This window comes from Pempheris klunzingeri, chromosome 22 (genome assembly GCF_042242105.1).
Source record: "Pempheris klunzingeri isolate RE-2024b chromosome 22, fPemKlu1.hap1, whole genome shotgun sequence".
Taxonomy (NCBI): domain Eukaryota; kingdom Metazoa; phylum Chordata; class Actinopteri; order Acropomatiformes; family Pempheridae; genus Pempheris; species Pempheris klunzingeri.
This window is the reverse complement of record NC_092033.1, coordinates 2,861,794-2,876,846: the sequence shown is the minus strand read 5'-3', so window position 1 is coordinate 2,876,846 and position 15,053 is coordinate 2,861,794. Positions and strand designations below refer to the sequence as shown.

At 41.9% G+C, this 15,053-nt stretch overlaps 1 protein-coding gene across 1 annotated transcript in view; it reads right to left on the bottom strand.

Annotated features, from left to right (window-relative positions):
- Positions 1 to 13,459, bottom strand: part of rerg (RAS-like, estrogen-regulated, growth inhibitor) — a 37,803-nt gene extending 24,344 nt beyond the window's left edge. The window contains exons 1-2 of the mRNA XM_070854077.1: positions 13,406 to 13,459; positions 5,383 to 5,537 (exon numbers count right to left, since the gene is read on the bottom strand). Of these exons, the coding sequence (XP_070710178.1) occupies positions 5,383 to 5,443 (61 nt within the window). The 5' untranslated portion in view covers positions 5,444 to 5,537; positions 13,406 to 13,459. The remainder of the gene's footprint in view (positions 1 to 5,382; positions 5,538 to 13,405) is intronic.
- Positions 13,460 to 15,053: the final 1,594 nt, after the last annotated feature.

Genomic DNA, 15,053 nt, shown 5'->3' with positions numbered 1-15,053 from the left:
CATAATACATTACACTTTTATACAATTTAAAACATTTCAGAGCCTAAACTAGTCCAATGACAAGCTCCTTAATGATGAAGTTCGGCCATCTTAGGTCATCTTCTCTCAAATAATGGAGGGAATCTATGAAGCCTTTTCTCAAATTGACCTTTTTAACCTTTTGACAACAGGAGTCAGTCCCAATATTGCTGTTTCATTGCTCGTCAATCAAACACTGCAGCATGTTTTTCACTACTGGCCCACAGAGTGATTCCTCTCCACTGTCACAACGCGGCGCAACATGTGTGCAGCAGAGCGTCATTGTACCCGAGCAGCAGAGCAACCTTTTGCACATTTAAATGAATCAAATCATTGTGTATCTATGATCCTGTAAAAAAAAAAACAACCTAGTTCATTATTTCAGGACCACTTTTCATTCAGTTATTACTGTGGGCTTTTGTTTAGCAGGTTAAAAGCTCCGCCTATGTGAACCATCATGTCTGGGCCTCGTGTAAGCCGGCCGTATTTCACATAGAAATCCCTCATTTGAATCCAGGAGGGAAGAGACTGAAGAGATTTGATGTAAACAGCGGATTATTTAAAAAAGCAGAAACCTCATTGGAATGTCTGCTCCTCAGCCAGAAAGTCTGTACGCTAAATAACGGCAGCCATTTTCATCTTAATAACTGTCTTGTTCTGTTCTGGCTGCCGTGACACAACAGTGACTCATCAACAGGAAAATGCAAATAAGGAGAGCAGAGTGAAAGTAATGTGTTTACCCTGCAGCAGAGGATTAGACCGAGACATGACTGGAGCCTTTTATGGGTTGAGCAGGATAAAAAGGCAGCTCCAACTGGTGCCTCTGCCACTTTCATGATGAAGTCACGTGATCTTCACTGTATTTGTGTCCACTAAGAAGATATAAAGTCTTTGTTAGACGTTGTGGAGTGCAGAAGAGCCACAGTAACTCAAGTCAAATTTGGATTTTAGGATTTTCTTCTCAGTCCCACATAGTAGCTGTAAGTCTGTCTAGCGCTGTTTGTTTTCGTAGCCTTGTCTCGTCCCGCTGCCCTCTGAATGACTGTTTACGTCTTGTTCCAGACCGACACGTACATTAGGCTGATTCATGGTCCCTCTGCAGCGCTGGGGGTGGTAAACAGTAGTATTTCTGGGGCAGACACACGTTGGCCCGCGCCTCTGTTATTGTTCTGCTTTCTGGCCGCGAATGTTTGAGGAGAGACGAGACGAGACGAGACGAGAGAGGTTTTACAAGCCGGCGCTTCACAGCCCACAAAGTTCATTTCCCAATAGAGCATCCAAGTGTCTTTCAACATGCACTGTTCACCGAATGTGTGTGTGAGCCGGTGTTTTTACAGCTATAAGCAGCCAGATTTTAGCTTAAACTTGCCTTAATTCATTCCTTTAACCACTTCCTGCAACAAGCTGCAAGCACAACATCTGCATATAATCAGCATTTTACTTTAAAGGAACATTATGGTGTTTTTGACCACCAGTGGCGCTATGGAGCAACGTTTGGATAGTACACTAGTGACACCTTCCCTAACTGAATGACACATGTTGGTAGAAATGTGCAGTCAGAGACGTCAGAAAGTGGTTTAAATACATGTCCTCATTTATTTCTTATCACTTATCTCATGAAAAATAATATTCCTCAAAATGATTTTAAGTCTCTGGTTCAATAGTTTAACATTTCCAATCAGCCCTGATCAGAGTAAAGAGCCTCCAGGTTATTATCCTCATTGGCTTTTTATGCTGTTGTTGCTTGTGTCTGGCGAATCAAATACAAATTTCCACCCTGGTGGACAATAAAGATATATTCAATCTATCATAGAAGCAACTCAGAACCGTCAGCTACATCCAATGATCCCCTAAAAAGCTTATTTATGAAGCAATAAATTCAGGATAAATAAAGTAATTTGCAAAAGGATAAAAAGGCATTTGTATCGCTTTTATCTCGCTATTGAGCCACGCTAAATCACCACAGGGGACGTTTCCTCGGCACGACAGCCCCAGTTGGATTTACAGTAATTGGACAATTTCATCTTATTTCCCGCCCCCAGTTTCTCTGCACTGAGTCAATAAACCAAAATGCTGCAAAGTGCCAGGACAGCCACACTTCAGTTAATACAATCTGCTCTTCATTAAGGCCCGGATCGCTCCGTCAGAGTCCAGGTCAGACCCTCGCAAAGGGCCCAGCAAACCCCCCGACGATGGCAAGACCCCGAGCAGGTCTGATCACTACTAAAGCACAAGAAATAAAATAAAATGCTAAAATAAGAAGCATTAGCGCCACATGGACAGAAGCTCAGACGCACACGTTCTGCTGCCCAAAGTCGAAGAGACTCTTTTATGAGTTGATATATGTGTGTTCAGGTAATAAGAGTTAAAGATAAATACTGATGGTTGTATAATGACACAAAGCTCCGTCTAAATATTTAAACTATTTATTTCCTGCGCTTTTATTGTCTTTTACAAGCAATTTTAATGTTTCTGTCTCTTGTTTTTATTGTGTTTTATGTCCCTGTAAAGCACTTGTGTCTGAATGGTGCTATATAAATACATTTGCCTTCCCAGAAGTGTTTAATGTTACATACAGGCATTCTTGGTCCCCAGAGGATGGATCTTAATAATTTTGGTGATCTCCTGTATCTTTAATAGTCTTGAGTCTTGTTTGGACTGATGATTGTGAAGGTGTCACTTTGCACTCTGAGTAAATATGACGGCATTTCTACAAATTAATTCATTAATTAATTAATCCATAATGAAAATACCTGGATCAACCACAACAGAAGAATAAACAGCTTTTACATAAATGCACGAGTAATAATAACCTAATGATGTATATATATATATTAGTATAACAGTCACATTGAGTCCTTTATAGTGAGGTATTATAATGTTTACTTATATAATGGATCCTTCACCTCTTGTGCTCTCCCACTAAGTGCTTCGATACGAGGCGTATTACCTCTTTAATAAATACTGTAAATAGAGATGCTCACTCCAACAGAACATGTAAAATCTGTCAGACATCATTGTTTATTTTACCTTTCCTGTCATGTTGTGCGTGTAGTGGAGAGGAGTGGAGTGTAATTTACGGCCAAACGTCCCGATGGTCGCCCACGGAGGAGAAGGCTGATTCATTTGCATCCGTGGGCTTCCACTAAAGGGCTATGATTAGATGAGAGCTGCTCATTGTTGAAGGGATCACCGGGGCTACGTGTAGCTTCAGATGTGGCAACAATGACGACTGTCCTGCTGTGTGTCTGTTTTTGTGCATTAAAGAGCGAAGGGAGGCAGCATGCGGCTGACGGAGGAGGATCAGGCTGCGTGAATCAAGGGTCCACGTGAAAATCAGACATCCACGTGAAAAGGGAGGCAGAAGGTATGAAATCACCAGGACCTGATGCCAAAAATATTGACAACTTTGTGTGACCTTGAGGCTCGATTTTCGGAAAAGTCTGTGGACATTCTTGTGTTAAGGGGAGACACTACAGGGGACATTTCAATAGATATCACCATGAAACTTCCCCAGTTGATTACTTATATTAAGACAGTTATTTTTTGTATTACAAGTCTGCTGAAACTTTATTTTTAAATATGCAAATGAGGCATTATCAAATTAAATGTCCATTCATTTTCATACATCCGCAGAACAGAAATCTGAGCGCTTCAAAAGTCTTCTTTCATTTCGTTGACATATTAGATCTGAAGGTTTTTACAGATGAATGTATGGATGTTTTTTTTTTAATATTCATCAGGCTATGAATGATCTGTGACTCTTTGTAAAAAAACCTTTAGAATATATAGAGAGAAATGAAAGTGGAAAGGTTGGTGATTTATGTCTCAGAGTGAGAGAATTTACTCATTTTGAGAAAACAGCCTTTAAAAGAAATGAACTTAAGAGAAATCTACAGGCGCAAATAGACAAAGTGTCATAAAATCTAAGTCTAAATCTGTATTTGGATGCTTTCCTTCCACAAAATACCTAAAAAAAAAAAGACAAGTTCATGAAACAAAACAATGTTTTTGCCTGTCGTGTTTGCTCCGTAGTTTTAACATGACAACCAGTCCAGACTGAAATATCTCAGCCACCGTGAGATTTTGTACAGACAGTCATGCTCCCCACAGGATGAAGCCTTCTGATCTTTCCTGATCCCCTGATTTTCCCTCTAGACTCACAACTAGAAGGTTTTGAGTGAGATATTTCCACAACCACTGGATAGATTTCTGTGAAATTTGTTCCAGACATTCATATCCTCCTCCGAATGAACTGTAATACCTCCAATGATCCCTTAACTTTTCATTAAGCGTCAGCAGTGACTGTTCTCAGTGATGTTCCTGCTGCTGTGAAACTAAATGGGAGCATGTGAGCATGTTCTCGCATTCTCAAATTCAATTATATACTATTTTTAAAGAAAATGAGCAGACATACAGTGATGTCTGACGCCTGAACAATAACCTAATGAATTGTTTCATCTGTTTCAAATGAGCAGCCTGAGGTTAGCAGCCACAGCGTCACAGTAAAAACTGGGGGAGGGAAGAAGAAAAGACATCAGTGGTGAAGTATCAGTTTGCACCTTATTAAGGTGACTGACAGGTTGTTTTAGCGGTCGAACTGAGGAGGATAATGGGCAGAGCTAACCATACGCTTCTTAGTGCACGGAGAGAAGTTGCATGTTCAAGGTCTCCATTTCCTGAACAGGGTTTCAGATGTGCATGTCAGATGCCGTCAGCCTCACCGCCATATTTTACAACTGCACTCCTTTCAGATGAGGGTCGTGAACTCCTCAGTCGCTCTACTTTCCAGTACAGCACTTGAGCTGACCCCTTCAGGCATTTTAATGGTCTCCTTCGACATGGAAGAGATCCCGAAGCATGTTCTCCAACAGCTGATTGCTACACAGAAGCAATCCATCTTGATTTGCAGCCGGCAGGAAACATATGGTCTGTGTTATTGTGTTAGCTACTGGAGAAAACATACAGGGTGCCGGCTGAGGCCGAGCCGCTGCAGCTTATTGAAGAATGCTGAAACCAAATGATAATGACTCAACTGACTTATCTGTGGGAGTGAAAGTATTTAAGCCAGACCAAAAACAACCTCCCACTGCAATGTTGACTACGCAAGCAAACTGAGTACGAGGAGAAATTATGGCGAGTATAAAAATACTGACAGGATGATGGAGGGAAACATTGGAAAGCAAGGTCTGAGGCGAGATGCACAGTGGTAATATAAATCAGGCAGAAAGAGGTGAAACACGCTCCACAATGTCTGCACACACACAGCAGCCACGTCTAAGCCTTTTAAATGTAAAGCCTTAGTAAGAAAAGTGCGCACACACACACACACACACACACACACACAGACTCGTGGCAGTTTACCTGACTTGCCCACCCCCGCTCTGCCGAAGACGGCCAGCTTCACCTCCGGGCTTTTGGCCATGACAGCAGCTGCAGCCAGCGACGATCAGGGGAACCAATCAGTGAGCTCCGAGGTCAGCCATCCATCCTCTTGTCCACACGGCAGGAAGCGTCGTCTGAGGAGACATGTAGGACAAGTTTCTGTGTTACAGAGCAGTCGTAGGTTGATGCTGACAACTTGATTGTTGTACTTTGATGCTGTATTTTCCCTTTTTGCTGGCAACATTTGATGGGAGTTTTGCTAGTTTTGGCTCAGTAAAGGATGTGTTTCTTCCACCACCATCTGTGAGTCATACAGTGAATTCTCAGTGATACATTTGCAGAAGTGTCAGGCCATGAATGACTGGACAACTCAAAGTTGGGTAGATCAGCACAGTACAACCCTGGCTTCTTGAAATCACATTTGCATATTACAAATTAGATTTTATAAATATGATTTGAAGGAAAAATAACTGTTGCCTTGAGTTTGCTGTAGGTGTTATGTGGGGAGGTGGGCGTCATGGGGTCATAAACTGTATAAAAAAAAGTGGACCCATTGGTTTGAAGCCTCAAGTTTAGCATCTTGGCCGTCGGCATCTTAGTTTTTTGAAACAAGAAGTGACCTCTGATTGGTTAGGTTTAGGCATGAATCGCCTCCGATTGGTTTGTCACAAAAATAAGGCTAAAAAAACTAAAGCATAGCCTGCTTTATCATCAATTTAACTCTAAACGAGACCATAATTTACTAAATGAACATCATGCTGTATTGAAGAAGACTTAAAACTAGTTATTGACAGAATAAACTCATTAGGGAAATGTTTACTGAGGTAATAAATCATGTGAGAAGTATAGTTTTTCATACAATCAGACTACTTTTTGGAGACAGAAATTTAAGCTCCAAAGTTTATTGCAAGTCAAGCTTGTCTTTTATCGTCTATATTTACACGACTTAAGGGATTATTAAATTCATGTTTGGGCGTTTGAACACGTGCACAGTAAAGTGGAACAGAGGAATCGTCCTTTGTGGAATTGATACCAGTCTAATGTGTGAAAAACACAGAGAAAACATCCAAACTGTGTTGTTGGTGTGCAGCGCTTTGAAATAAGCATCCTTAGTGAAACTATGCAGATGAAACATGATGTATCGTTTGTGTTGTTGTCAGCTGGCTACAGATTTAATTAGCTGAAGGTGACACACTTCTGACGTCCACCCACAGGGGACAGGACGCAGAAAGATCACAAATCAAAACAGGCCTCAGTTTTAAACACCAAAGTGAGCAGCGTGCAATACAGAGACAGCGGTGTCGGTCCATTTTTGGGAGTTGTTGACCTCCTAGCTGTGATTTTTCATGCAAGTGTGCGAGAGATGTGAAAGAAAGACGGAGAGAAGTGAAGATGGAGAGCGCTGGGGAGTGCAGACTAAAGCACACAGAGCCACAGTAATCCATTCCAAAGGGAAACACGACTGCAGCCCGTTAAAACAACCAAGCGCGGGTCTGTTTAATGAGAAAACTGTCTCTGTGAAGTTATCGCACCAAGTAATTGATTCTAAACTTCTGCCCCAAACACACTGTGTTTTTCTCCTGGCGGCTCTTTCCAACTTCTAACCAAAAGCAAGCAGACATGAACTGCAATCTACCTGAAATCTACTGTAGTTAATGATTCCAGATGAATCCTGGGATATGCAGGCTTAAGAGGGGTGCATTTCCAATAAGCAGCAATTCTGAGATAATACATCAAACACACAAGGCTCAGGCTTGTGTTTTTGTTAAATGTATGCAGCAGCGGCAGCGGCCTAATAGTTAAGTGCGTCTGTTACTGGAAGGTCATGGATCTAAACCGCTGCTGCAGCTGTGAGACTGCAGAAGAAAACTCAGAAGCTGTACTGTGCTGCAGGCTCACAACAGCAAATCCTGACTAGAATACAGTAGAGACATGTCAGCACCCCCCTCTCGACCTGACCCATAATGCAGCTGGAACACGGTGAAAACCACACAAAGCATCAAATGTCATTGACTGTGATTTGAAATTCAACAAAACATATTTCACAGTTTTTTGCTGCCTTTTGTTCCTGCTTGAAAAATACAGCCTTGTTTTTTGTGTGTTTCGTTGCAGAGATGTCGCCGGTCGCTGTGCACTGTGAAACAAAACAGCTCGTTTTTGAAATTCAAAGGAACAGTTAGACATTTGATGGACTTTATATTTACACTATACTGTTTTTTGCAAGAGTTAGATGAGAGGACTGATTGCAATTAGATGTAAAAAGATAGTTGTGTGTAAAGGGGGTAACACTAGCAACCTCATGCAAGACTTACAAATACAACGTAAATCTGAAGCATTGCAGCCAGTTTGACTGCATTAGTAATGTGGCTCCGTTGATAAAAATGCATCTGTCTCGACCTCTTCAAGTAAAGATGCCGCCCGTTACAGTTGCTAAAACTGCTAGGTAGCCATTTGTGTCGTGCATATAGAGGAAACTCACATTTGAACTTATTTCTGCAAAAAAAAGTAATATAAATGTCACACCTTTGTTTTTTGCACAAAATTATGGAAAGTTGTAACGATAAGATTATTAATAAGTAGCAGTATCAATAAGCAGTATCAACATCAGTATCAGTAAACTCCTAACAATACCATAGACTGTATAAATGATATCGACATAATTCCTGGATCTCAAAAGTCTACTGGCCAGCAGTGGGCGACTCCACTGGCACCAAACAGAAGTGTGATTGTATGGAAGTCTATGAGAAAATAATTCTACTTCTGACTTGATTTATTACCTGAGTAAACCTTTTCTTAACAAGTTTATGGTCTCCATCACTAGTTTTGGCATCATTTAGTAAAATATGGTCACATTTAGAGGAAAATGGACAATAAAATGTATGTTTTACCTTGTGGCCAACCATTCAGAGGCGGATCATGCCTAAACCTAACCATTCAGAGGCGGATCATGCCTAAACCTAACCAATCAGAGGCGGATCATGTGTTTTTTGCAAGATACAGTCCTGTAAGAAAGTTAGGAATCCAAATTTCTTTCTGACCAACGACGTGACAAAAATAATCAGACATGCTCAAGGGGCACAAAAACAATATCTTGCTATCCAAAGCAAACACTAATTCTAAAATTGGTTACTATTTTGTGTCTCAAGCTAAGATGAAACACTCAGTAAGTGACAGAAAACTGGCCTCCGAGCATTTTTGGCACCTGTTAGAACCAAAAGCCTGCTGAAGTATGTCAGGCATGTTTGTGAGAGGATCTATCAGCGGTGGCCGTAGAGTAAATTAAACCACACAAGAAAAATCTTTTCACTCATCCTTCTGTTAATAGCTGAAATGAGATATAGCAAGAAAAATGGGAGAGAACTGAAAACAGACGTTTAGTACAGCCTGTCAAGCTGAAAAATGTGTTTGTGTGTGTCAGTGCCAGAAACATGTTAGCCAGCTTCACACTGGTTGAAGTTATGAGGTGGCAAACTTCCAGCGCTTTGCCTCCTCGTCCACTGCAGCAGCACACACACACAGTTTAAACTAACCTTTTCCCTTTTATACCAACTCACACATGCCCATATATGGTGCGACTGTGTGCCGCCTGGTGTGGCTCAAGTGGAGGCCGATCATCCATCACCGTGTCTCTCTCTCTCTCAGCAAGGGTCATCATGGCAGCCATCAGCATCTTTAAATATTGTTTTTAGCTTTATTAATGTGGGCTCCAGACAGCACGGTTCAGTAGTAACATTTTGGTATGTCCTCCCAGTCTAGTTTGAGGCGTTTTGAGCATTTCTGGGATGGTGATGGTGTTTTTCCACCTTAGGTGAACCAGTGTTGACCGTGCACTGCAGTGGCTGCAACCCACCAGCATCACCTCCATCATGGCTGCCAAAGGGTTGGGAGCAATAACTGTGCCTCGTGTATTTGGAGACAGTTGCCCCAAGAAAAACAACAGGGTCAGTCATTTCACCATTTCACAACAACGTTCAAGAGACAAAGCTGGGGGTGTTTTCAGCCAACAATCAGCCAACATTTCATTCCCTAACCTGAGTCATGTGGTTATTATTGTAACCATGGTGATGAAGATCTTCTATATATACGATATCTCAGCATCTCAAACCAAAACAAATACGCGTCTCACCCCAGTCACACAACCAGTGAGCGATAACGTCTCTTAGCTATTGTGCTGCAGCGTCAGCTCAATAGCTTAGCTGAGTCTGTCGCTGGGCAGCAGCTCTGATGCTCGTTTTCACTGTTCTACGGGTTGTTGTGATGATCATTATCATCTTTATCTCATCTGCATCCCACTTAGCAATAGACGTGCCACGGCTGGTTTAACTGAGCTTAGAATCAGAGATAGACTGTTTGCATAGCTGCACAAAAAATGAAAACAACACCTTCCAACAACTCCAAACTGGGTAGTAGTTGAGCCACAAGGGGGAACCACAACAGCTGAATCGCCCTATAGAGAGAAAGTAGGAAAGTAGAGAGAGAATTTCTTCAGTGGTTTTTTGAAATATGCCGAATGTGAACAGAATATTAATGACACAGCTGCAGCCCACATAAACAGCTTGTATGGGTCTGCTCTATTAAAACAGACTATTTCAGCCATCTTTCTGCCTTGTTTGTCACTTTTAGATCTTATATCTTGCACATATTACAGTAAGCGGACACACAACTCTGTAGTGTTCCCCCACTCTCTCACGCAGCAGCAGCAGGGAAACACCAGAGAGAGAGAGAGGGGGAGGAAGAGGAGGACACAGCAGTGTCTCCCCACTGAAACGGTCATTCTTTTTCACATTTCGCCATTTATGGCCTCCACCCACTCCACCCACCACCCCGACCCTCGCCCTCTCACACACACACACTCACACACAGACACACACACACACACCTCAGTCAAGTCATGAAGTCACAGGATAAACAGTGAGGCTGAAGCGGCCGCTACACTCAACACATCTGGAACTGTCTAGCAGAAGAGAAAGTGCCAACTACAGTATTGTCTGCACTAATGATCCAAGACAAAAATAACTTACCACAGTGTTACAGTATCAACTAAAGGAAAAAAGGAACAAGTGCATTGCTTTACAAATATTATAATGAAAGACAAAGACGAAATATGTTACAGCTACAGCAGAGATAAAACAGAAGAAGAACTTGCATGCTTGTTTGCCACCTTCGGTCAAGATGATCATTATCACCTTTATCTCATCTGCATCCCGTACAGCAATAAGACGTGCCATGGCGGGTTTAACTGAGCTTAGAATCAGGGATGAACTGTTAGCATGGCTCCACCAAAAATGAAAACACCACCTACCAAAAAAAACCTCCAAAAAACTGTGTATTTACATGTTAATTCTTGTGGAGCTGAAATTTGACGTCACCAGCTTCTGGCAGCTGCCTGTGGCGGTCGGAAACATGGCTGACGAGACAACAAAAACCAAAACGATGAGCTGAAAGATGCTAAAATGCTCCACAGAGCTGAGGGGAAGTGAAGACGGCAGCTACAGTGACACCGAGTTGCTGTTGAAGTGTTGCTCAAGCATTGACAGGCTGATGCACCTATTCATTTATAGTTATCTTTAATATTGAATAGACATGATTTATGACATAGTGCCAGCTAACTATATAACACACTACCACAATTAGTGTGTTATTTCTAAATAGGCTCCCGCAATCTGCCAAGCTGCATTAGTCTTGTTTCATCACGTCACTGGAGCTCTGAGAAAAGTTGTGGGCAGCACAACTTTATTTAAACTTATCTGTAGCGGGTCAGTTTGTAGCTTCATGTCACCGACTTCTTCTAAAACACGACTCGTGTGTTGTGACTTTGTCGCTCTAGTGTGAAAGTAGCTTTGGGTGATTATTCTCTGAGGGCTCTTCACTGCAGAGGCCGCTTTCATATACACACAGTCATTTGATCCACAGCTTTGAAAAAGGCCTTCGATGAGGAATAATCCAAACTAGTCCTCTCCACCTCTCTCTGCAAATTAAAGTGAGTCATACTATTGAAAAAAAAAGTGTAAGATCTGCATGTACAACTGCTCATATCGTCATAATAGTACATTCAAAACAAACAGTACAAACTACATTTCTGCAATAATTACAAAAAAAGCACAAAATGAGCTCGTGCAAGAAAAGGCAGGACACAGTAAGTTTTTATACGACAGGGAAAGTAAAAGTGCTGCTGCTGCATTTCAGACCGAAGCCAAAAGGAACAGAATCAGAATCCTATAAACCTGAAACAAAAAGGACCCAGTCTGCCTCTGTGTTTTAAATTAAATCTGTCTTGTGTCCACAAATTGGCTGCTTTTTTTTTTTTTTACCCCATGGACCTCTGCTCTACAGGGACTCCATCCAAACTGTCAAACTGAGCACGTGTATATTTTTTTTCCGCCGTGTGCCCAGCTGGGTTTTGTGTCATTTTTACCCTGAGAAATGAATCTGGGTGGTGGTGCTGTGGTTCGGGGAGATTACAGACCTCGGAGCTCCAAACCATGGGAGGAGACCTGCCGCACCACAGGCTATAGAAAGACTGCAAACCACCGGTCTGTCATCAAAATACGTACAGTGAGCTGGTGCACTGCCTGTGGAGGGAAACCAGTGAAACCAGTGGGGGAAATGATGCTATAAATAATGCTACAATGCCCTACTCACACAGAAAAAATGACATTTTAGTCACAGAAAAGTACAACTAATTGGTTAAAGAAGCAGAAATTACAGACTGAATCTTAAGAAATTGATTCAAATTATGATTCCACTTTTTGTTAAACTAAAATTCATCTTTAGGTAACTTTCCCTTCTTCTTTAGCTTCTCCCTCAGTCAGACAGACCCCTCGTTTATAGACTTTTTGGCCCCATTTGATCAAAATGTTTCATCACAAGCTCCCCTGAGAAGATTTTTATCTTTCCCGGAACAAAACAGGCTTTTCTGTGCGCTATCCAGGCATTCAAATCCTTTTCCTGAAGGACCTCGGTGTGAGATATACTTCGTTACAGGTCCTCTATTCCAGTTTTTTAAAGTACAGTAAGTAATTCTTTTACCACAATATAAACAAATCAGGGCCCACACATAAAGACATTGCTGAGATAACTGTACGACTGTGCTGCTGCGTACTTTATCTGCAGAACTGCATCATAGCTTTTAAACCGGTCTTATCAAACTAAGTGGAGTTGAGGTATTAAGTAACATAAAATGGAAAATACAAGTACGTCAGAGTAACGTTTCTGAGTCATGTTTTCATGGTGCTTCATGTCCCTGTGAAGCACTTTGACTTGCCTTGTGCCTGAGAGGTTCTGTACAGATAGATGTGCCTCGCCTCATTGTACACTAAACACACATCATCGTGATATCTGCGTGTCAAGCTGTGAGTTGCTGTAACTTGTTTTTTCTTCTTTTTGTTTGAGTTTCTGCTGATTTCATGTCAAAGAAACATCAGTGATGATCAAACCCGTCTTCATGTTTTGCTGCCACAACCTTCTTGCGGACCCCTGGACCCTGGGTAGGAGAGCGCCGCTGTCGGATGTGCTGACTGACCCCAAATCCCATTGAGATGTGGGCTATTATGCAACACTGGGAGCTTCTCCTGAATGCCAATTACGTTCTTGAGGGGGAAGATGGAGGGAGATCAAGCAGCAAAGTGACACAAAACTATAAATTCATGAAGACTGGAGGTACGCTCTGGTGATTGTATTACACTTTGTGCTTTATCTCCAGTTTCATCCCATTTCACAGCCTGAATCACTGACAGGAAAGATTTGTCTAACTTTTAAAATGTTACAGTACATTAAGAAAGATGAAAACCAAAACATTTGTGTCCCCAAATATCAAAGACACATGATTTAGTGTCAGGACTGAGAGCTCCAGAGCAAACAGACACAGTGTGCATGACTTTGGAGGGTTCCTGGTGTTAAAATATGAGCCCTGCTGGTGTTTGATCATCCCCACAGCTCGGTGTTGCAGTGCTGCGTCCGGAGGGGACGCACCTCACATGAAAACACCGGCAGGAAGACTCACCTGCGACGGCTGGGAGCAGTGATGATCCCCCGGTGATGAGACGGAGGGATGATGAGGAAGAGAGGAATAATTAAAAAAAAGAAGTAGAAGAAGAAAAAAAAAAAAAAAGTTGTCAGGTCTGCTGATCAAAAATGATGCGTCTGACCTTCCCAGGTGTGGATGCGGACGCAGCGCACCGCTGGATGGAGGGAGAGGTGGTTTCTGGGAGCTGGGTGGACGGACGGACGGACGGACGGCGGACAGATCCCGTCCGGACAGACCGAGCAGCAGCTGCGACTGAGATGAATGAATCCCTTAAACGGAGGGTCAGAGGAAATATACGGAGCGGAGCTGCAGGAGTTCCCTCTGACCGGGCTGCTGCTGCGTGCCCATGCATCTGCTCACCGAGGGGGGGCAGCGACCTCTAGTGGCAGGAGGCGACAACACAAGCTGCAGGGTCATAAAGGGGCAATCCACCCATTTAAAGGCAGAGTCTGCAATTTATTGTTATAATGGTTGAAATTCCCTATTCCCTATCTATTAGCCCTCTTCCAGGGCTTAATTGTTAAAGTCTATTCTGTATAGTTTCACTTACTTTGCACACTTCACCTCACACACTGTGACACTTCTCACAAATTTGTACTTTTCAATCTGTACTTTTTGTTTTAAAAAGGGACAGACTATTTAAGTTAATTGTATTTTATTGTGTCTAAGTTTCTGTTTCTGTTTTGTATTTTAATATTTTGTATTGTTGTGACTTGACCTCTGTACCGCACTCTGGCACAATAATTTCCTCCGGGATAAATAAAGTCGGTCTTATTCTTATTCTTATTCTTGATCAGAGCTGCATCACACTGAGCTTCATATTTACTCTAAAGACCAATCGATCGATCTCATCTCATCTCATTTCCTGCCAGAAATCCAAAATATTTCTCAAAATGTTGAACTATTCTTCCAAAGCATCAGGCCAGAGAGGCTCTTCCTACCTTGTAAACACTGTCCACACATCTACCATAACATTTTTATTTACCAAAAGTTAAATATTTTCATAAAGTTTTTGTTTCCTGCAGATGGAAACTGTAGTTTGGATCCTCTCTAATGACACACATATGTACCAGTGTTATTTATTTCTGGAGCCACCCTAGGCATACATTTGTTCCCCTCTTATAATGTGAACTTCTTTCCTTGCACTGTAATTTGCAGGTTGAGATCTAAAGCGTTACTGGAAGTGTGTGGTTTAACATCTGATGGGTGGTTTCTTCCGCCAAAGTTTGTGTTATTGTCATACAGGTGAAAAACCCGTGCTCTGTGTGTATCCATGTTGATCTGTAACAATCAATAAATGCATTTCATGAATTAAATAAAGCCACACACACACACGGCGACTTTAAGGTTTTGATGTTCAGGACAATCAAAATACTATAGGAAGCTTCTTAAAAGGTGTATTTTACTGTCGGAGGAGGCAGAAATAGAGCCAAAAGAGTCCAAACAGGAGAACAGCTTCACACAAGAGCCTCTTTTTAAATAACTAAATTGGGTCTGAGGCCTGAAAAGGTAAAACAAATACAGACACTGTAGATAAGATTAAAGAAGAACAACCTGAATGTAGTGGGAAAAGTGATCAAAACTCGAGTGTAGGAAAAAGCAAGAAATTTAAGAAGGATTAAAA